The sequence below is a fragment of the Solanum lycopersicum genome, chromosome 7, assembly GCF_036512215.1.
Source record: "Solanum lycopersicum chromosome 7, SLM_r2.1".
Lineage (NCBI taxonomy): Eukaryota > Viridiplantae > Streptophyta > Magnoliopsida > Solanales > Solanaceae > Solanum > Solanum lycopersicum.
In genome coordinates this window covers 2,066,603-2,087,846 of record NC_090806.1, presented here as the reverse complement: position 1 = coordinate 2,087,846, position 21,244 = coordinate 2,066,603, and the positions used below count along the sequence as shown (strand labels likewise).

At 35.6% G+C, this 21,244-nt stretch overlaps 2 protein-coding genes across 3 annotated transcripts; one reads left to right on the top strand and one right to left on the bottom strand.

Annotated features, from left to right (window-relative positions):
• Window positions 1–7: 7 nt before the first annotated feature.
• On the top strand, window positions 8–4,959 carry LOC101268005 (transmembrane 9 superfamily member 9). The gene is made up of 7 exons (XM_004242545.4): window positions 8–495; window positions 2,119–2,283; window positions 2,432–2,541; window positions 2,638–2,743; window positions 2,843–2,955; window positions 3,044–3,194; window positions 3,512–4,959. The coding sequence occupies exons 1-7, from the start codon at window positions 373–375 to the stop codon at window positions 4,667–4,669; spliced, it is 1,926 nt and encodes a 641-aa protein (XP_004242593.2). The 5' UTR covers window positions 8–372; the 3' UTR covers window positions 4,670–4,959.
• A 155-nt stretch (window positions 4,960–5,114) lies between these two features.
• LOC101267716 (probable cyclic nucleotide-gated ion channel 5) lies at window positions 5,115–12,494 on the bottom strand. 2 transcript variants are annotated; one of them, XM_069286889.1, is made up of 9 exons: window positions 12,281–12,492; window positions 11,561–11,685; window positions 11,061–11,147; window positions 9,989–10,574; window positions 9,465–9,677; window positions 8,556–8,860; window positions 6,997–7,108; window positions 6,404–6,640; window positions 5,115–5,976 (listed from the first exon to the last, which is right to left on the bottom strand). In XM_069286889.1, exons 3-9 carry the CDS (start codon window positions 11,117–11,119, stop codon window positions 5,281–5,283), a joined length of 2,208 nt encoding a protein of 735 aa, XP_069142990.1. In that variant the 5' UTR covers window positions 11,120–11,147; window positions 11,561–11,685; window positions 12,281–12,492; the 3' UTR covers window positions 5,115–5,280. The 2 variants fall into 2 exon arrangements, with proteins under 2 accessions (XP_069142990.1, XP_004242592.1); XM_004242544.5 differs by lacking the exon at window positions 11,561–11,685 and having other exon boundaries at window positions 12,281–12,494.
• Window positions 12,495–21,244: the final 8,750 nt, after the last annotated feature.

Genomic DNA, 21,244 nt, shown 5'->3' with positions numbered 1-21,244 from the left:
AATACAAATTAAATCTAATAATCTACCAATAATAATCCATTAGTACTTCATTAAATGTTTTTTATTACTTATATATATATGACGGCAGTCATTCAGATCCAATCTAAACCGTTCATTATACAACAGACGCGTCATAATTAATCTCTTAATCACTTCCTTAATCCACATTTTACCCCACTCTTCACTAATTAACTTTGTGTGTATCATTTAGATATATATATATATATCACCAAAGCTTTGAAGAAAGATTTACATATAGAGAGAGAAAGTTTGTAGAGAGAGAAGCGGAGTTTGTACTCTACCGCTCTCGGATTTTGATTTTCACTGTGTGTCTTGTGTGTGTGGATCTAGATCTCAGTGAGGGAGAGAGCTATGGAGGTCGTAAGGCCTCAGTTGATTCACCGGTGGATCTCGGTTTTTGTGCTGATATGTTTGTTTTCATTTGAAGCTCAATGTTTTTATCTACCAGGTGTTGCTCCGCAGGATTTCATGAAGGTGAGATTTTCCAGCTGTAGTGTAGGATTTGTTGTAATTAGATGATTATGTTGAGATATTGGAGGTTTGAGATTGAATGATGAGGAAAATATTAGCTCGATGCTGTTTTTTTGTGCTATTTATGTGTGTATTGTGTGCGATTTGTTGTATTTGCATGATTATGTGGAGATATTGGAGGTTTGAGATAGAATATTGGAGAAAAAATGAACTTCCTTACTGATCTCGTTGCTAATTTATGTGGTATGTGTGCGATTTGTTGTAATTACATGATTATGTGAAGATATTAGTGGTTGAAGATAGAATGATGGAGGAAAAAATGAGCTTCCTTTGCTGATCTCGATGCTAATATTTTGTGCTATTTATGTGTGTTTATGTGTGCGATTTGTTGTAATTACATTATTCGGTGGGAATATTGGAGGTTAGAGATAGAAATGAGTGTACTTTGTTGATCTCGATTCTAGTTTGTGTGCTGTTATGCAGTATGTAACTGGATTCTATTTTGTTGATACATGTGCTATTTGGTGATATAAGTTTAGATTTGGATATTTGGCGGCTTATATGTTAGATCTGGTGTAGATTAGGAAGTTTGAGAGTAAAATGATAATAAATTTAGTAAGATTGACCGATGTTATGTAACACTTTGTTTCTGTTAGATCTACGCATATCATTTAATGGATTTTAGTGGTTTTGGTCGTCTAGTGTCTGTAGTTTTTACTGTTTTTTTCTGTTAGATTTGATGTGTTTGTCATGGTCTGAATCAACTCCCCCTTGTACAAGAGAAACACATGGTTTTAATCGGGTATTATCAACATTCTATTCGTAAAAAGAAGGAAGTATTATCAACATTGTACTTTCGAATGTGCTATACAAATGGTTGATCCTACTATCCAACATTTATTGAGCACCGCAGTTTATGGGCGTTTCGATTGTCTATGCCTGCAAGTTGGGCCAATGGTTTTAATTAGGATGTCTTTGGTGTTTCATATATTGTGTCTTTGCCGTGCATTTGGCTAATTACCATCACTAACTTTTCTGTGTTTATTGGTTTTACTTCTAGTCTTTGGTTGATATACTATATCAAGTGTTCATTGTGTCCACGTAGGATCAGAATTTTTTTGAATATTTTGTTTTTATCTCTATAAAAGATGTCATTCAAAGTTAATATCATCACTGTCATTTGAATATCAGAACGAAATGGGACCAAATTGAGCTAACTGGAGACTAAAGATTCATAGAGCTGACCTTAGCTAGCTTGGAATTGAGGTGTATAAGTTGTTGTCCTTGTTGAGAGTTTTAGTTGTCGATTCAGATGTTTAGTGAGTATACTCTGTAGATTGATATAATGAAAAAGGAAATTTCTTTTGTTACTAGTATTGTTAGGAGCAATGTCAGAGAGAGACATTCTTGGTAGACAGAATGCAGAAAAAAGCTTTAATTTTATTAAGCATTTCTTGTTCTTGTCCAAAGAAATTATGTACAAGTTTCTTTAAGTTAAATGATGATTTTGTTCATGTATCCACATTTAAATAGCTCCTCAGCACGCTAAAATTTCTTAGTCAGTCTGGTAAAAAATGTTCTTTTGTCTTAAATTGATTTCTTTCACCTCTCTTTTTCATGGGGCAGGGTGACCCTCTGATGGTGAAAGTCAACAAGTTGACCTCTACAAAAACACAACTTCCTTATTCCTATTATTCCCTACCTTACTGCACGCCAAAACAAATTGTTGACAGTGCAGAGAATCTTGGTGAAGTTCTTCGTGGTGATCGTATTGAGAACTCTCCTTTTGAGGTTAGTCACTTATCTCAGATATGCTTTTCCCCATGCTTTTTCTTTGTTATCTTCTTCTTGTGGAGGGTTTTGCTGGGTTGCTAGTGTGCAGTTGTCTTATTCTTTGAACAAGGGGGAATTTGTTTTGACTGGAAAATGTGTTATGCAGTTCCATATGAGAGAACCACAGATGTGCAATGTTGTGTGTCGTGTTGTTCTCAATGCAAAGAATGCCAAAGAGTTAAAAGAGAAGATTGAAGATGAGTATCGGGTCAACATGTGAGAAATCTCTTGTGGACTCTGCATATTAAATTTTGTTTCCTTTTTTTCTGGTTCTATAGTATTGGGTCTGACATGAGATGTGACGTTTAACAGGATCTTGGACAATCTTCCTCTTGTTATGCCTATCAAAAGGCCTGATCTGGACACTACAGTCTATCAGCATGGTTTTCATGTTGGTCTTAAGGGACAATATGCTGGAGTATGTATCAGATTTCTTCAATGTTCTTTTGGTGAATTTGGTTTGTAATACTCTGGAGGTATTGTGAACTTATTTCCTCTGCATTTTTTTACTCTTCAGAGCAAGGAGGAGAAGCATTTCATCCATAATCATCTGACATTCACTGTCAAGTTTCACAAGGATCCACAAACTGATGCTGCGAGAGTTGTAGGATTTGAAGTGAAACCATTCAGGTAATTTTGTGTGGTCTATATGCTTCAACTTCAATTATTGTTTCTTTGTCATGAATGTTGATCTATAAATTGTGTTTTTCATTTCCAGTGTGAAACACGAATATGATGGGGAATGGAATGGCAAAAATCGATTGACCACTTGTGATCCCCATGCCAAACGTACTGTTACAAGTTCTGATTCTCCCCAAGAGGTTGAAGATAAGAAGGAAATCATCTTCACATATGATGTTGAATTTGAGGTATACGACATCTAACTATGGAGATAATGTTTTATCTTTTTAAGTCTCCGTGTTTGACTCTTCTACTGTTTAAGTGCATATACTACTAGCCTGATACCCTGGTCAGCCATTATCTTTATGCCCAAAAGTACCTCCAATGTCCTATTCAAAACTTTACTGGTGATGTTGAATTTCTCATGAAACTTTCTCAAGACGGTGTTTTACTTTGTAACAATCATGAACAATTAAAAGAAAGTTCGTTGCCAACATAAATAGCACATGCAAGCTAGCTGGTTGTGATGAATTTGTAACTCCCGTGTCTGTTCTTCGACTCTCAGGAAAGTGATATCAAGTGGGCATCAAGATGGGATACTTATCTTTTGATGGCTGATGATCAGATCCACTGGTTTTCAATTGTTAACTCATTGATGATTGTTCTTTTCCTGTCGGGAATGGTAGCAATGATTATGTTGCGGACCCTCTACCGTGACATTTCCAAGTATAATCAGTTAGAGACCCAGGAAGAGGCTCAAGAAGAAACAGGATGGAAATTGGTCCATGGGGATGTCTTTAGGCCTCCAATTAACTCTGATCTGTTGTGTGTTTATGTTGGTACTGGTGTCCAGTTCTTTGGAATGACAGTAGTTACAATGACATTTGCTGTCCTTGGATTCTTATCCCCTTCAAATCGGGGAGGATTGATGACAGCAATGTTGCTTCTCTGGGCTTTCATGGGTGTTTTTGCTGGTTATGCTTCAGCCCGCCTTTACAAGATGTTCAAAGGATCTGAATGGAAGAAAATCACTCTCAAGACAGCACTCATGTTCCCCGGAGTTGTTTTTGTTCTTTTCTTTGTGTTGAATGCTCTAATTTGGGGAGAGAAATCGTCAGGGGCAGTGCCTTTTGGAACCATGTTTGCTTTAGTTTTCTTGTGGTTTGGCATAGCTGTACCACTCGTTTTTGTTGGCAGTTATGTTGGTTTTAAGAAGCCAGCTATTGAGGATCCTGTGAAAACAAATAAGATCCCTCGACAAGTACCAGAGCAAGCCTGGTACATGAACCCAGTGTTCTCTATCCTTATCGGTGGCATACTCCCATTTGGAGCCGTATTCATCGAGCTATTCTTCATCCTCACCTCAATCTGGCTACAGCAGTTCTATTACATATTTGGTTTCCTCTTCATTGTGCTCGTCATCCTTATCGTCACCTGTGCCGAGATCACCATTGTGCTCTGCTATTTCCAGCTATGCAGTGAGGATTACCTTTGGTGGTGGAGGTCATACCTCACTTCAGGGTCATCAGCTCTCTACCTTTTCCTATATGCAGCATTCTATTTCTTCACGAAGCTCGAGATCACAAAGCCCGTATCTGGTATGCTCTACTTTGGCTACATGTTGATTGCATCATATGCTTTCTTTGTCTTGACTGGCACAATCGGGTTCTACGCTTGCTTCTGGTTCACAAGGCTCATCTACTCATCTGTGAAGATCGACTAAAGTGTCGTATTGCAGTTCCAGAGAGACCGCATATAATATCATACTGTGGACCAAGATTGTTTGTTGCTTCCAGGTTTTGATAGTATAAAGTTGCTTCCTGTAACCTACCCAACACCTTTCCACGAATCTATTTGTTCTTTTTAGTTTTATTTTTTTCCTTCTGTATGGAGACATTTTAAGAGGATTTTAGGCCAATTCAATCCTCATTTACGGCATGTTTTAGTTGACAATATTATTCTTGTACCAAAAAAATCGTAAAGGATGGTTTATTTGTTAATCTAGTCAGTTTATATTTTGAAGTTTTGTTAACCAGCTATCACAATTTACCCATAATTTAACACAAAATCTTACCACTATCGATGACCTACAAAGACTTCAGCATGAATCACCAAAGTTGTTTTCTTTCTCTGGCTAGGGTTAAGAGTTCATATCAACATCATATAAATTTTCATAAATAGCTATAAATTCAATAAAGATTTGAATTAGAGGTCATACTAACCATATTTAATTACACAATATTGTTGCAGTAGCACTCTAAATCATAAAATTATACATTAAAGCCTCTTTGCAAACTCACCAAAATCAGAATGAGCATATATTCAAAAACAAAATCAATCTGCATCTGCACTAAAATCTGGTTCTGGAGGCTTCTGTAGTTTCACCAGCTCCCTAGCACTCTTGAGATTCCGATTCCTATGAACGCCTCGGAGGGCATTTGCTGCAAACTTCGATGCCAAGAACGTTGCACGAATACTGTAAGTCGGGCCACCGGAACTACCACTACCTGCAGCTAATGCCTCGGCTTCTTCTTCTTCCTTCCGTTGGAGCTCCATAAGTTTTCTCTTTGTGTACCGCCTCCACGCTGCTTGGATAAAGCAAGCACCCCAAGTCCGCCATTGTTGTGAGTAGAAACGGAATGTGTGCTGAACTTGCCTACTGTGAAGACGTCTGAACTGACTGGCAACGAATTTCAACTCATCTGCTGTAAGAGCGAAAGCCTCCACTTCTGTAAGAGCTTTCACCGTACGAGTGGAAGATGGGAGGTTAGAGCCAGATTTTGGATCCAGTGCCCAGGTTAGAAGTTCCTCTCCACAGAAGTCGCTGTCTTTCAACAAACTACGGTTGAAGAAACCACTTCTACCACCATCAGTTGTCACACTCTCAAGGCGGCCGCGAATGATGAAGAGCATTTCATCCACCGGATCTCCTTCTCGAACAATGTGAGTGTTCTCGATATATAAACATGGTTTCAGACGCTCGCAAATAGCATCAAGTAACCTTTCATCCATATTCTCAAATAGAGGAACCTGAAATCAATGACAAATAGATTATTAGTAAAACACAACCAGATAGAATCCGACTCCAACAACAGTTAGCAACAAGACGACGCCTGTTGTGGAGTGAACATTTTCAACTAGTTCCCATCATCTCATTAGTATGTAGTTGTGAAAAAGGGAAACAATGAAACAACAGAATTAGACTTTTTTTTTATGGCCGCAGTGTCCGGGCCAGCTTACGTGCACCTCGACTAATTCCCCGTAATACCTGCTACCTCCCATCAGCAACATTTATCAGATACCACTCCCCACCAAAGCTTAGACAGATGGGAAGAGATCACCTAGTGTTTTATCTTCGTTGGGATCTAAAAATCATACTTCAATCTCCGCCCAAAGACAAGTGGATAAAATGTGTAAATGTAACAGAAGCACAGAAATATAAGAGTTGGTTGGTTACCCTCTTCACTAAAGCCAGACAAAGATGACGTTTGATATCCCTCCTAAGATCCTTGGGCAAGCTCTGGACTATATTCTCTTCATCCACTCCACGTGTTTCCTGCCACTTATACTGATCATAGCGCCTAACCCGTTCCCGGAGATCTTGTGGGAGTAACCGATGATGCATCCACTGTTCTGAGTCACGCCTTTTAACTCTCATCTCTTCTAGTCGAATGGTAAGAGATTGTAGATACGTCTGTAACAGAAAAGCACCAAAATCTGAGCGCAGGTTTCTCAAGAGATACAAATGTCATTACCAAACACTGCATTGCGAAGAACGTAAATGCCATAAAATAGATATCTTGCAAATAGTAACCATGTGATTCTACATCTCACTTTTTAGCTTTCCACATAATTCATAATTTGATAAACAAAAAGTGTTGCTTTATTTCGAGCCAACTCTTCACGTTAAGCTTCAATATTCCTTCATCCTTCGAAATAACTATTAATTACATACTTCTCCCGATGGTAGTTCCGTCATATCGACAATAACTACTGCCTAAACTCAAATGGAACTGACAGAAAGAAACGTACAATTCAGTCCATCATTACCTGCATGTTACCAATCAATAATGCAAAGAGAATGAGCCCAAGTATAGCCAATCCTATAGAGAAAATAGACTCCCCGGGATATGTGCTAGTTTGAAGTCCCTGTCCGAGGGTACTGCATGGACAGAAAGAACAAAAAAAAAAAAGAAAAAAAAAGAGATCATCATTAATACAAGTTCAGCAAAGATCAATTGTAAATCAAATAATACAGCATTTAACAGATATGCAGCGTATTATATATCAAAAGAGTCCTTAATTCCATTGGTAATGCTACGTTTTACAAGTATTTGTGCAGTAGATTATGCAAAATGTCAGAAGCGGGGCTATCAAGCAAAAATAATGCATTTCAGCATTCCATAAAAAGGATCATCGGTTTCTAATTTGGTAAATTTTCTGTTACAAAATCCAACTTTTGAGCATACTACTTAACAATGTGTGCCTATGACGGAATGGGATTCGAAGTGGTCATGGTTCTTCTATATTGTTATTCTTGAAGTATGATCCTATAATAGAAAAAATTAACTAATACTCCCTCCGTCCATGTTTCTTTAACTTTATCAAAACGAGAAAAGGATTACAGTCCAGAGCAACATCAAAGTTCTCCACCAAAGTAGACTTCCTGTTTGTTTTACGTAATCAGCAACCTCAGACATATTACCATGATAAACTCCTTAAAGAACTGAGTCTTCACGAGAGAAATCATTCGAGTTTTCTTGAAGAAATTCATGGCGTTGTATTGATGTTAAAGTCTAAGTGCACATTCTGCTACAGAAGTACAGACAAAACCGAGTATAATTGCAATTCTGCTTCATACAATTCTCTTCTCCCATTTCGTAACTAATGACAGATAGTTTCACTTCCTAATACAATATACTTTTTTGTCGAGGTTTCTCTACTCTGATACCATTCGAGAATGTGAAAGAACACCACCCCCTACCACCACCTGAATGCCTAGGGTGAGGAGATGCAGGTGTCCCGAAGGTCATTTGCACATTGTTATTTCAGATTGTTAAGAAAATAAATCTTAGGCCTAACTCTACCCAAAAGCTAGCTTACTAGGTGAAGATTCCCCCTCCCCCCCAAAAAAAAAAAAAAAAACAAAAAAAACAGACACACGCCAAAGCTGGAGATCGCATAATATAACGCAGGAGTCCAACATTTCACAGATCAATAACAGTAGGGATGGGTCTGAAGGCCATATTAAGAAAATAGAACGTAGACCTAACACAATCCCGAAAGATTGCTCCTGAGTTGAGAATTTCCTAAGACCATACGAGGAGACAACTCTTTATAGAAATAAAAATGGTAATATGGGGAGACAACAACTCATTTACTCAACCAATATGAGACATTCTAACACATATGATAAACATTAAAGCCCGTAAGTCAAAAAATGCAATATTGGACAGGGAACATGAATCAAACTTCATTTACCAGTCATTCTCAGCAGTGAATTTTATACTTTAATCTAAAGATGGAAATATTAACCAAGGAAATGAAGACTGAAACAACATTAGCAATCAAGACAACCACAATATCAGCTGAGCGTTAAAGTAACTCACCTTAAGTTCTGCAGCCCCCACCACAGACAATAACAATATTTAGCCACGAATTTCATGGAATAAATGATGCCAGACGATAAAGCCTGATCAAAAATCCCGAAATCAAATGGTGAGTTGTCACTATCTGCAGGGCAAGCATTGTTTAAAACTGATTCACTTATGCTGCTCCATCTATTATAACCCGTCATGTACTGATTCCCACAGTACAAGAAATCAGTGTTGCACGTTGCATTGTGTTTACAAGCTTGCTGCCAGCATGTATCATAGCGTTCCACAGCTAGCAAGTACCAAAAAGACCCAACTATCTGCAAAGAATACATAAAAAAGGGAAGTGAAAAACATGTCTAATGAACAGAAAGTAGATCATGATCATACATTTGGACCTAAAAGTTTAGCCTTTGTCATGTTTCAAAAGTAATAAAATAAGATGTGAGTCAAAAAAGATGAACAGATAAATGAACGATATTCACGTACTCCATGCAATTGACAAATGTGCATTCACTAGACTCATAGATCTAAAGAAGCCACCAACATGACTCTTAACACATTCTAAACTTTCAACTTAGAATAATCATACCTACACACATGGTGCAAGAATATTTTCGCGAGTGAAAAAATCCCAAATTTCAACTCACGAAACAATGCAAATATATATTAAAAGTGACCCATTGTGTCACTATCACCAACAATTGAACTGGACCACAAGACTGCCTTTTTTTCCAATCTTTTACGATAAGAAAATGAAAAAAATCTAGGCCTTTTAACCCTCCTTCCCAAATCTATACTTAGCTAGCCCCACTTCCCCTGCATAGACAAGAGGAAAACAAAAGGAAGTGACATACAGACCGACAAACAGAACAAAAACACAAAAATATCATAGAGAGTAAAAGAGAATGCTTGTGAGCTTACATGACTAGCAAGCATATACAATAGCAAATAGGACGCCGCACCAGCCCATGCGGTTTCAGCAAAGACACCAGTAGTTCTTTTCAATTCCGAAGTTAAGGGTACAACTCTGGCAAATCTGGGGATGTACTGAAGTAAGATGATGTAAAGCAAAGCTTGCTTTGTAGTGAAGACATCAGAACCTGTTGAGCTCTTCAGGAATCTCCAGACCACAATCTGCATAGATGCATAAAAAGAAAAGTAAGTTAGAATACACAGATTCACCTATTGATAAGCAGTACTGTTCTATGATTCAAAAAAAGTGTTTACGCAGAAGACTAAACCCACACATAAAACATTTGATGACTGCCCTAACATATAAAGAAACAGGAAACACATAAGATCAGCAAGAACCTTTAAAAGAGGGTTTATGATGTAAAGAAGGAAAACCATAGTTTAGTATCTTTTTTCAATCTGTGACCATCAGAGGCATGGTAGACTACTAAAGCAAATAAAACTTCCATATGGAGAAATGTATTTCTTTTAACCTGCGGCAAGGGAAGCACAGCAAGAAAATCGATGATAAAATAGAATCGCAAGTATCTTTTAGCAATCTGTGCAGGATCTATCACAAGTTCACCCCGTCCAAAAACTCGAGATGAAGGTGCAATATAAGCTGTGCGGAACTGAAGAGCCATGTGAATAAGATAGAAAGCATCAATCACTGTACGTAGGGTAGTGGCTATGACAGCTAGCTTCCTATCGATCTGAAGGCAATTTGACTTGTTATCAAAAACTGGAAGGTAGAAAAACAGTGGGTCCACAGACACGGCTAGAATACATGATACAACAAACAGTTTGTTCCATAACAGAAGGAATTTATCTTGAGGGTCAAAAATCTTCTTCTCTGAAACTTTCAGATCTTCCGGAAATACAGCCCGAGAGACACCAAATCCCAGTGATCGACCAATTGATTTAAGTCCTTCGGATCCTTTTTTCACTCCTCTCTTGAAAGACCTTGACGGACTGCTAGTCGCATGGCTTGAACGTTTTAAACCCTCAATATTGAAGCCACATGTATTTGTTGTTAGTGATGCAGAAGGAGAGGATAGTCTAGAATCCAAGTCATCCAACCTAAACCAAAATGTGAAGAAGCAATATTAGATGCCAAAAAGAAGATAAGATAATCAGGGAAGAACAACAGTGAAAAAACTGTAACAATCACACTGTTAATGTTAAGTCTCCTCGTTCATCAGAATTAAATTTCTATACTGCAAAAATATCATATTTGCTACATTGGTTTTAACTACTAGGCCTGAAAATCCTTCAAATGTGAAGTACAATAGTAAAAGCCTACAATAAACATGTAAGCCTACAATACTCATTTGGTAAGATTATATAAGAATTGGGAAAATTTGATAGTTTTCACAACTTGTGGGGTTCTTATGTTTATGAGGAAAAAAAGTACAACTCACGAAATCCAAATTGCATGTCCAAACAAACCTTCAACTTCATTTCAATCTGATTTCATATTGTACGTCCAAATGGGTCCTTAGACTAAAAAAATCAAGTGAAAAGAAAATAAAATTAATAACCTTAAAGGAGAATGAATTCTAGTACCTTACAAACTTCTCTCGCTGGCCCCCAACATATTGGGACTTGGAACCACAGTCGAACATCTTGTACTATCAAACACATATACAGTCACTGCAGCAAACCATAACATTTAAAGTTAATCACGGAATAAAACAAAGTTCTGCACCCAAAGTTCTGCATTTTGAAATGCTATTGCTATTTCCAGAAGAAAGTTCCAATCCCAGGATTCTTACACCAACAAGACAAAATCCTTCTCATCTCTACACTAAGTGATACATCCCCATTGGATGTAACCAAGATTGAATTTTTAGTCAAATCCTTTAAGATTTTAATCCATCAAGATTGATTTTTTTAGCTCCATTGACCACTTCAGATCAAATTTTGCACATGGATATATAAATTAGTCCAATAAAGGAACAGATTTTAGCATAATGAACAAAATAGTAAAGAAACTAGTCCCAATATGAAACCACAGTTGATAATGAAAAAATATTGAAAGGGGTCCCTCAAATTTTTTGGCTCACCTTGACCTCAGACACACTGAGCTACTACTTCACAGTGCGGTAAATCCACTAGAAGTTAGACTTTGGAAATTAAACCAGCTTAGCTATCGCGAGAAGTACACAAACTTCAAGAGAAAGAAGAAGGTCTGCATTGTGGATATAGCAATAGCATTTCAAAATGCAAAATCTCCAGATAATAGCTCAAATACCCGATAACTAAAATCGCTTAAATCATACTTCAATTTCCTACAATTTGGTACTACATCAGTAAGCCTGACCCCCCTACCCCCCCCCCCCCCACACCATCTCCTCTACCCTCTTTTATTATTTACTACATAAATTATCCAAATTTGAACAAATTCTAAATCTCAATATCAGTATAACAAGTTAAAAAATTTCTGAATAATTTCAGCATACTCATCATGTTGACTGAATCCAGATGAATCCCATATTTCTACAACCAATCTCCAAAATCCAATGATTTTAACATCAATAAGACAAAAAAATTCTCATCTATACACTAAATTACACATCCCTTTTAAGATGTAACACATAAAGATTGAATTTTTAGTCAAACCCCTTAAGATTTAATCCTTCAAGATTCAATTTTTAAGCTTGATTGACCACTTTCAGATCAATTTAGTCCAACAAACAAACATACTGTAGCATAATGAACAAATATGAAACCACAGTGGATAATTAAGACAATATATGAGTATAGATCAGAGTAAAAGGACTTACAGTTGGAAGTCTTGAAAAATTAATTCTTGAAAATAGACCTGAAGAAGACGATGATGAAGAAAATGGTGAGTTGTTTTTGTTGGGGTGGTGGGGGTTAAGAATGGAACATAGATGAAGTCAAAATAGACATATCTAGACAAAGGAACTGAAAATGTAGTAATTTACCGAGAAAGGAACTGCAAATAGTTTGTCTCAATATTTTTTGATTTGTCATTTAAGTATCTGTTCTATATAATATATATAACTAATTTTTAAACAAAATTACTACAGAGATATTTATATATATATATATATATATATATATATGTCATGGTCAAAACGATCTATTTTCAAGGTCAAATGAACCCAAAGCAGGTACAGCCTATTTGATCAATTTTTCATGTGCTAGAGTCCATGAATTTTTGGTGATTCGAAATTTCACCGTCATTTTTGCCAAAAATTTTTGTCGACGTCCATTAAGAACATAGCTATGGAGCTAGTTGATTACCACGGTCAAAACAATCCATTTTTCAAGGTCAAATGAGCCCCAAAGCAGGTAAATCCCCCATTTTGCAATTTTTCGTATGCTATAGTCTATAAATTTTTGGTGATCTGGAATTCCGACGTTATTTTTGCCACAAATTTTCGACGTTCTTTAAGAACTTATCTATGGAGTCATTTGGTCAACACGGTCAAAACGGCTTATTTTCAAGGTCAAACGAGCCTCAGAGTAGGTAAACTCCCAATTTTACCGATTTTTCGTGGGATATACTGGTTCCATTTCTGAGGTGATAACGGATGTCCATGAAAAATTTTGGTCATTTTATTTCACGATTTTCGGGAAAAAAATCCACGGGCTATAGACCACGAAAATTAATAAAATCTGTCTTTGCTTGCTTTGAGGCTCGTCTGAACTTGAAAATGCACCAATTTTCCTCGCGGAACAAATTGGTTCCATTTTTATGGTCTTAACGGACGTCCATTAATAATTTCGTCCATTTTATTTTGGAATCTCCAGATTAAAATAATATATAGGCTATTAGCACACAAAAATTGAAAAAATATGTCTTTATCTGGTTTGGAGCTGTTTGAACTTGAAAATATACCAAATTTCTTCGCGGGACAAATTGGTTCCATTTTTATGGTCTTAACGGACGTCCATAAATAATTTCGTCCATTTTATTTCAGAATCTCCAAATCAAAAATAATTCATGGACTATTAGCACACGAAAATTGGTAAAATGTGTCTGTCTTGTTTGGGGCTTGTTTGAACTCGAAAATGCACTAGTTTTCCCCTCGGGACAAATTGGTTCCATTTCTAATGTCTTAACAGACGTACATGAAGTATTTTGGCCAATTAATTTTGGGATTTCCGGATAAGAAAATCTATGGCTATAGCATACAAAAATCGGTAAAATCTTAATTTGCTTGCTTTGGTGCTCATTTGAACTTGAAAATGCATCATTTTTTCCTATGGGACAAACTTGTTTCATTTCAAAGGTCTTAACGGACGTCCACAAAAATTTTGGCCATTTTATTTTGAGATTTCCGAATCAAATAAATTCATGGGCTATAGTACAAGAAAATTAATAAAATTTGTCTTTGCCTGCTTTAGGCTCGTTTGAACTTCAAAAAGACTCATTTTCCGTGCGGTACTATTTGATTTCATTTCTAAGGTCTTAACGGACGTCCATGAAATTTTTTGACAATTTTATTTTGAGATTTCTTGATTAAAAAAGTTCATGGGTTATCACACACGTAAATCGATAAAATCAGCATTTGCCTGATTTGGGATTCGTTTGAACTTGAATATGCACCATTTTTCTTCACGGAATGAACTGGTTTTATTTTTAATGTCTTAACGGACATCCATAAAAAATTTCAGTCATTTTATTTTGGATTTCCGAATGAAAAAATTCATGAACTATAGTACACGAAAATCGATAAAATCTGTCTGTGCCTTTTTTGGGGCTCGTTTGAACTTAAAAATGCATTATTTTCCCCATCGGGATGAACTAGTTCCTTTTCTAAGGTCTTAATCGACGTTCATTAAAAACTTTAACCATTTTCATCAGGATTTTTGGATCTAAAAAAATCAATGAGCTATAGCACACGAAAATTGATAAAATCTGTCTTTTCCAACTTCGGTGCTCGTTTGAATTTGAAAATGCATTATTTTTTCCAGCGAGACGAACCGTTTCAGTTTCTAAGGTAATAAATGACGTCCATGAAAAATTTCGACCATTTTGTTTTGGGATTTCCGGATAAAAAAAATCCATGGGCTATAGCACAAGAAAATCGATAAAATTTGTCTTTGCTTACTTTAGGGCTCGTTTAAACTTGAAAATGCACAAGTTTTCCCCACAAAATGAATTAGTTCCATTTCTAAGATATTAAGGGACGTCCATGAATAATTTCTTCCTTTTGGTTTCAAAATTTTCAGATTAAAAAAAATTCACGGGCTACAACACGCGAAAATCGATTAAATCTGCTTTAGCCTGCTTTGACGCTCGTTTAAAATTGAAAATGCAATTTTCCTTACTGGACAAAATTATTTAATTTCTAAGGTCCTTATAGTCGTCCATATAAAAAATTCGGTCAGATTGTTTTAGGATTTTTGAATGAAAAAATCCATGAGCTATAGCACACGAAAATTGATAAAATCTATCTTTGCCTGCTTTGAGGCTCATTTGAACTTGAAAATGCACCATTTTTCTCCGTACGTTGAACTATTTTCATTTCTACGGTCTTAACGAACGTCCATGGCAAATTTCGGTCATTTTGTTTCAAGATTTTCGGATAAAAAATTCATTGGCTATAAGCACACAAAAATTGGAAAAATCTACATTTGCCTACTTTGGGGCTCATCTGAACATGAAAATGCACCATTATTCCCCGCGGATGAACATGTTCTATTTCCAAGGTCCTAATGGACGTCCACTAAAGATTTCAGCCATTTTGTTTCAGGATTTTTGGAATAAAAAAAAAACGTGTGCATAATAGCACACGAAAATTAGTAAAATCTGTCTTTTCCTGCTTTGGGACTCGTTTGAACTTTAAAATGAACCATTTTTTCCTACGAAATGAATTTTTTCTATTTATAAGGTCTTAACGGACGTCCATGAAAAATTTAGGTCATTTTATTTCGGGGTTTTAGGATTTAAAAAATACATAGGCTATAACACATGAAAATTGGTAAATGTGTCTTTGCCTACTTTAGAGCTCGTTTAAATATGAAAATGTACCCTTTTTCTCAATGGTTAAATTGATCCAGGTCTTAATGGACGTTCATAAAAATTTAAGCCATTTTATTTGAAATTTCCATATAAAAAAGAATTTATGAGCTATAGTACACAAATACCGATAAAATGTGTCTTTGTCTGCTTTGACTCGTTTGAACTTGAAATGCACAAGTTTTCCCCACAAGACGAATTGGTTCCATTTCTAAAGTATTAAGGGACGTCCATGAATAATTTCTTCCTTTTGGTTTCAAAATTTTCAGATTAAAAAAAAATCATGGGCTGTAACACGCGAAAATCGATTAAATCTGCTTTAACCTGCTTTGACGCTCGTTTAAACTTGAAAATGCACAATTTTCCTTATTGAACAAAATTATTTCATTTCTAAGGTCCTTATAGTCGTCCATAAAAAAATTCGGTCATATTGTTTTAGGAATTCTGAATGAAAAAATCCATGAGCTACAGCACACGAAAATCGATAAAATCTGTCTTTGCCTGCTTTGAGGCTCATTTGAACTTGAAAATGCACCATTTTCCCCGTACGTTGAACTATTTTCATTTCTACGGTCTTAACGTAAGTCCATTGAAAATTTCGGCCATTTTGTTTCAAGATTTTCGGATAAAAAAAATCATGGGTTATAGCACACGAAAGTTAGAAAAATCTGCATTTGCCTACTTTGGGGCTCATCTGAACTTGAAAATGCACCATTTTTTCCCGCGGGATGAACATGTTCTATTTCTAAGGTCCTAATGGACGTCCAGTAAAGATTTCGGCCATTTTGTTTCATAATTTTTTGAATAAAAAAATCGTGTGCAATAACACACAAAAATTAGTAAAGAATATGTCTTTTCCTGCTTTGAGACTCGTTTGAACTTTTAAATGAACCATTTTTCCCTACGGAATGAATTTGTTCTATTTATAAGGTCTTAACAGACGTCAATGAAAAAATTTAGGTCATTTTATTTCGGGATTTTAGGATTTAAAAAATACATAGGCTATAGCGCATAAAAATCAGTAAAATTTGTCTTTGTCTGCTGTGAGCTCATTTGAACTTGAAAATGCACAATTTTTTCCTACGGGACAAACTGCTTCTATTTCTAAGGTCTTACCGGACGTCCATGAAAAACTTCGGCCATTTTGTTTTTGGATTTTCGATTCTAAAAAAATCCATGGCTATAACTCATGAAAATTGATAAAATGTGTCTTTGCCTACTTTAGAGCTCGTTTAAACATGAAAATGTACCATTTTTCTCCACGGGTAAATTGATCCAGGTCTTAATGGACGTTCATAAAAATTTAGGCCATTTTATTTGAAATTTCCATATCAAAAAGAATTCATGAGCTATAGTACACAAATACCGATAAAATGTGTCTTTGCCGGCTTTGACTCGTTTGAACTTGAAAATGCAAAACTTTTTCCCACAAAACGAATTGGTTTCATTTCTAAGGTATTAAGGGACGTCCATGAATAATTTCTTCCTTTTGGTTTCAAAATTTTCAGATAAAAAAAATTCATGGGCTGTAACACGCGAAAATCGATTAAATCTGCTTTAGCCTGCTTTGACGCTCGTTTAAACTTGAAAATGCACAATTTTCCTTACTGAACCAAATTATTTCATTTCTAAGGTCCTTATGGTCGTCCATAAAAAAATTCGGTCATATTATTTTAGGATTTCTGAATGAAAAAATCAATGAGCTATAGCATACGAAAATCGACAAAATCTGTCTTTGCCTGCTTTGAGGCTCATTTGAACTTGAAAATGCACCATTTTTCCCCGTACGTTGTACTATTTTAATTTTACGGTCTTAACGGACGTCTGTGGAAAATTTAGGCGATTTTGTTTCAAGATTTTCAGATAAAAAAATTCATGGGCTATAGCACACGAAAGTTGGAAAAATCTGTAGTTGCCTACTTTGGGGCTCATCTGAACTTGAAAGTGCACCATTAATCAATGCGGGATGAACATGTTCTGTTTCTAAGGTCCTAATGGACGTCCAGTAAATATTTCGGCCATTTTGTTTTAGAATTTTTGGAATAAAAAAATCATGTGCTATAGCACACAAAAATTAGCAAAATCTATCTTTTCCTGCTTTGGGACTCGTTTGAACTTTGAAATGAACCATTTTCCCCTACGGAATGAATTAGTTCTATTTATAAGGTCTTAACAAACGTCAATGATATTTAGGTCATTTTATTTCGGATTTTTAGGAATTAAAAAATACATAGGCTATAGCGCATAAAAATCAGTAAAATTTGTCTTTGTCTGCTGTGAGCTCATTTTAACTTGAAAATGCACAATTTTTTCCTGCGGGACGAACTGCTTCAATTTCTAAGGTCTTACCGGACGTCCATGAAAAAAACTTCGGCTATTTTTTTTTTTGAATTTTCGATTCTAAAAAAAATCCATGGGCTATAACACATGAAAATTGGTAAAATGTGTCTTTGCCTACTTTAGAGTTCGTTTAAACATGAAAATGTACCATTTTTCTCCACGGGTAAATTTATCCAGGTCTTAATGGACGTTCATAAAAATTTAGGTCATTTTATTTGAAATTTCCATATCAAAAAGAATTCATGAGCTATAGCACACAAATACCGATAAAATGTGTCTTTGCCTGCTTTGACTCGTTTGAACTTAAAAATGCACAAGTTTTTCTCACAACACGAATTGGTTCCATTTTTAAGGTATTAAGGGACGTCCATGAATAATTTCTTCCTTTTGGTTTCAAAATTTTCAGATTAAAAAAAAATCATGGGCTGTAACACGTGAAAATCGATTAAATCTGCTTTAGCCTGCTTTGACGCTCGTTTAAACTTGAAAATGCACAATTTTCCTTACTGAATAAAATTATTTCATTTCTAAGGTCCTTATGGTCGTCCATAAAAAAATCCGGTCATATTATTCTAGGATTTCTTAATGAAAAAATCAATGAGCTATAGCACACGAAAATTGACAAAATCTGTCTTTGCCTGCTTTGAGGCTCATTTGAACTTGAAAATGCACCATTTTTCCCCGTACGTTGAACTATTTTCATTTCTACGGTCTTAACAGACGTCCATGGAAAATTTCGGCCGTTTTGTTTCAAGATTTTTGGATAAAAAAATTCATGGGTTATAGCACACGAAAGTTAGAAAAATCGGCATTTGCCTACTTTGGGGATCATCTGAACTTGAAAATGCACTATTTTTCGCCGCGAAATGAACATGTTCTATTTCTAAGGTCATAATGGACGTCCACTAAAGATTTCGGCCATTTTGTTTCAGAATTATTGGAATAAAAAAATCGTGTGCTATAGCACACAAAAATTAGTAAAAAATCTGTCTTTTCCTTCTTTGAGACTCGTTTGAACTTTGAAATGAACCATTTTTCCCTACGGAATGAATTTATTCTATTTATAAGGTCTTAACGGACGTCCATGAAAAATTTAGGTCATTTTATTTTGGGATTTTAGGATTTAAAAAATACATAGGCTATATCGCATAAAAATCAGTAAAATTTGTCTTTGTCTGCTGTGAGCTCATTTGAACTTCAAAATGCACAATTTTGCCGTGCGGGACGAAATGCTTCTATTTCTAAGGTCTTACCGGACGTCCATGAAAAAACTTCGGCCATTTTGTTTTTGGATTTTGGATTCTAAAAAAAATCCATGGACTATAACACATGAAAATTGGTAAAATGTGTCTTTGCCTACTTTAGAGCTCGTTTAAACATAAAAATGTACCATTTTTCTCAACGGGTAAATTGATCCAGGTCTTAATGAACGTTCATAAAAATTTAGGCCATTTTATTTGAAATTTCCATATCAAAAAGAATTCATGAGCTATAGTACACAAATACCGATAAAATATGTCTTTGCCTGCTTTGACTCGTTTGAACTTGAAAATGCACAAGTTTTCCACACAAAACGAATTGGTTCCCTTTCTAAAGTATTAAGGGACGTCCATGAATAATTTCTTCCTTTTGGTTTCAAAATTTTCAGATTAAAAAAAATCATGGGCTCTAACACGCGAAAATCGATTAAATCTGCTTTAGCCTGCTTTGACGCTCGTTTAAACTTGAAAATGCACAATTTTCCTTATTGAACAAAATTATTTCATTTCTAAGGTCCTTGTAGTCATCCATAAAAAAATTCGGTCATATTGTTTTAGGAATTCTGAATTAAAAAACCCATGAGCTATTGCACACAAAAATCGATAAAATCTGTCTTTGCCTACTTTGAGGCTCATTTGAACTTGAAAATGCACCATTTTTCCCCGTACGTTGAACTATTTTCATTTCTACGGTCTTAACGTACGTCCATTGAAAATTTCGGCCATTTTGTTTTAAGATTTTCGGATAAAAAAATTCATGGGTTATAGCACACGAAAGTTAGAAAAATCTGCATTTGCCTACTTTTGGGCTCATCTGAACTTTAAAATGCCCCATTTTTTCCCGCGGGATGAACATGTTCTATTTCTAAGGTCCTAATGGACGTCCAGGAAAGATTTCGGCCATTTTGTTTTAGAATTTTTGAAATAAAAAAATCGTGTGCAATAGCACAAAAAATTAGTAAAGAATCTGTCTTTTCCTGCATTGAGACTCGTTTGAGCTTTGAAATGAACCATTTTTCCCTACGGAATGAATTTGTTCTATTTATAAGGTCTTAACGGACGTCCATGACAAATTCAGGTCATTTTATTTCGGGATTTTAGGATTTAAAAAATACATAGGCTATAGCACATAAAAATCAGTAAAATTTGTCTTTGTCTGCTGTGAGCTCATTTGAACTTGAAAATGCACAATTTTTTCCTACGGGACGAACTGCTTCTATTTCTAAGGTCTTACCGGACGTCCATGAAAAACTTCGGCCATTTTGTTTTTGGATTTTCGATTCTAAATTTTTTTATAGATTATAACACATGAAAATTGGTAAAATGTGTCTTTGCTTACTCTAAAGCTCGTTTAAACATGAAAATGTACCATTTTTCTCCACAGGTAAGTTGATCCAGGTCTTAATGGACGTTCAAAAAAATTTAGGCCATTTTATTTGAAATTTTCATATAAAAAAGAATTCATGAGCTATAGCACACAAATACCGATAAAATGTGTCTTTGCCTGCTTGGGCTCGTTTGAACTTGAAAATGCACAAGTTTTCCCCATAAAATGAATTGGTTCCATTTTTAAGGTATTAAGGGACGTCCATGTATAATTTCTTCGTTTTGATTTCAAAATTTTCAGATTAAAAAAAATTCATGGGCTACAACACGCGAAAATCGGTTAAATCTGCTTCGACGCTCGTTTAAAATTGAAAAGGCACAATTTTCCTTACTGAACAAAATTATTTCATTTCTAAGGTCCTTATGGTCGTCCATAAAAAAAATCGGTCATATAGTTTTAGGATTTCTGAATGAACATGAGCTATAGCACACAAAAATCGATAAAATCTGTCTTTGCCTGCTTTGGGGCTCATTTGTACTTGAAAATACACCATTTTCCCCGTATGTGAATTATTTTCATTTCAATTATCTTAACGGACGTCCATGAAAAATTTCAGACATTTTGTTTCAAGATTTTCGGATAAAAAAATCATGGGCTATAGCACACGAAATTTGGAAAAATCTACATTTGCCTACTCAAGACCTTGTCTATACATACGGTTGGCCATCACGGCTTGTCCGACCCATTTGGAAGGTCAAACGAGCCCCGAAGCGAGCATACCCTTCATTTCGATGATTTTCGTGTGCTATAACACACCATTTTTTGG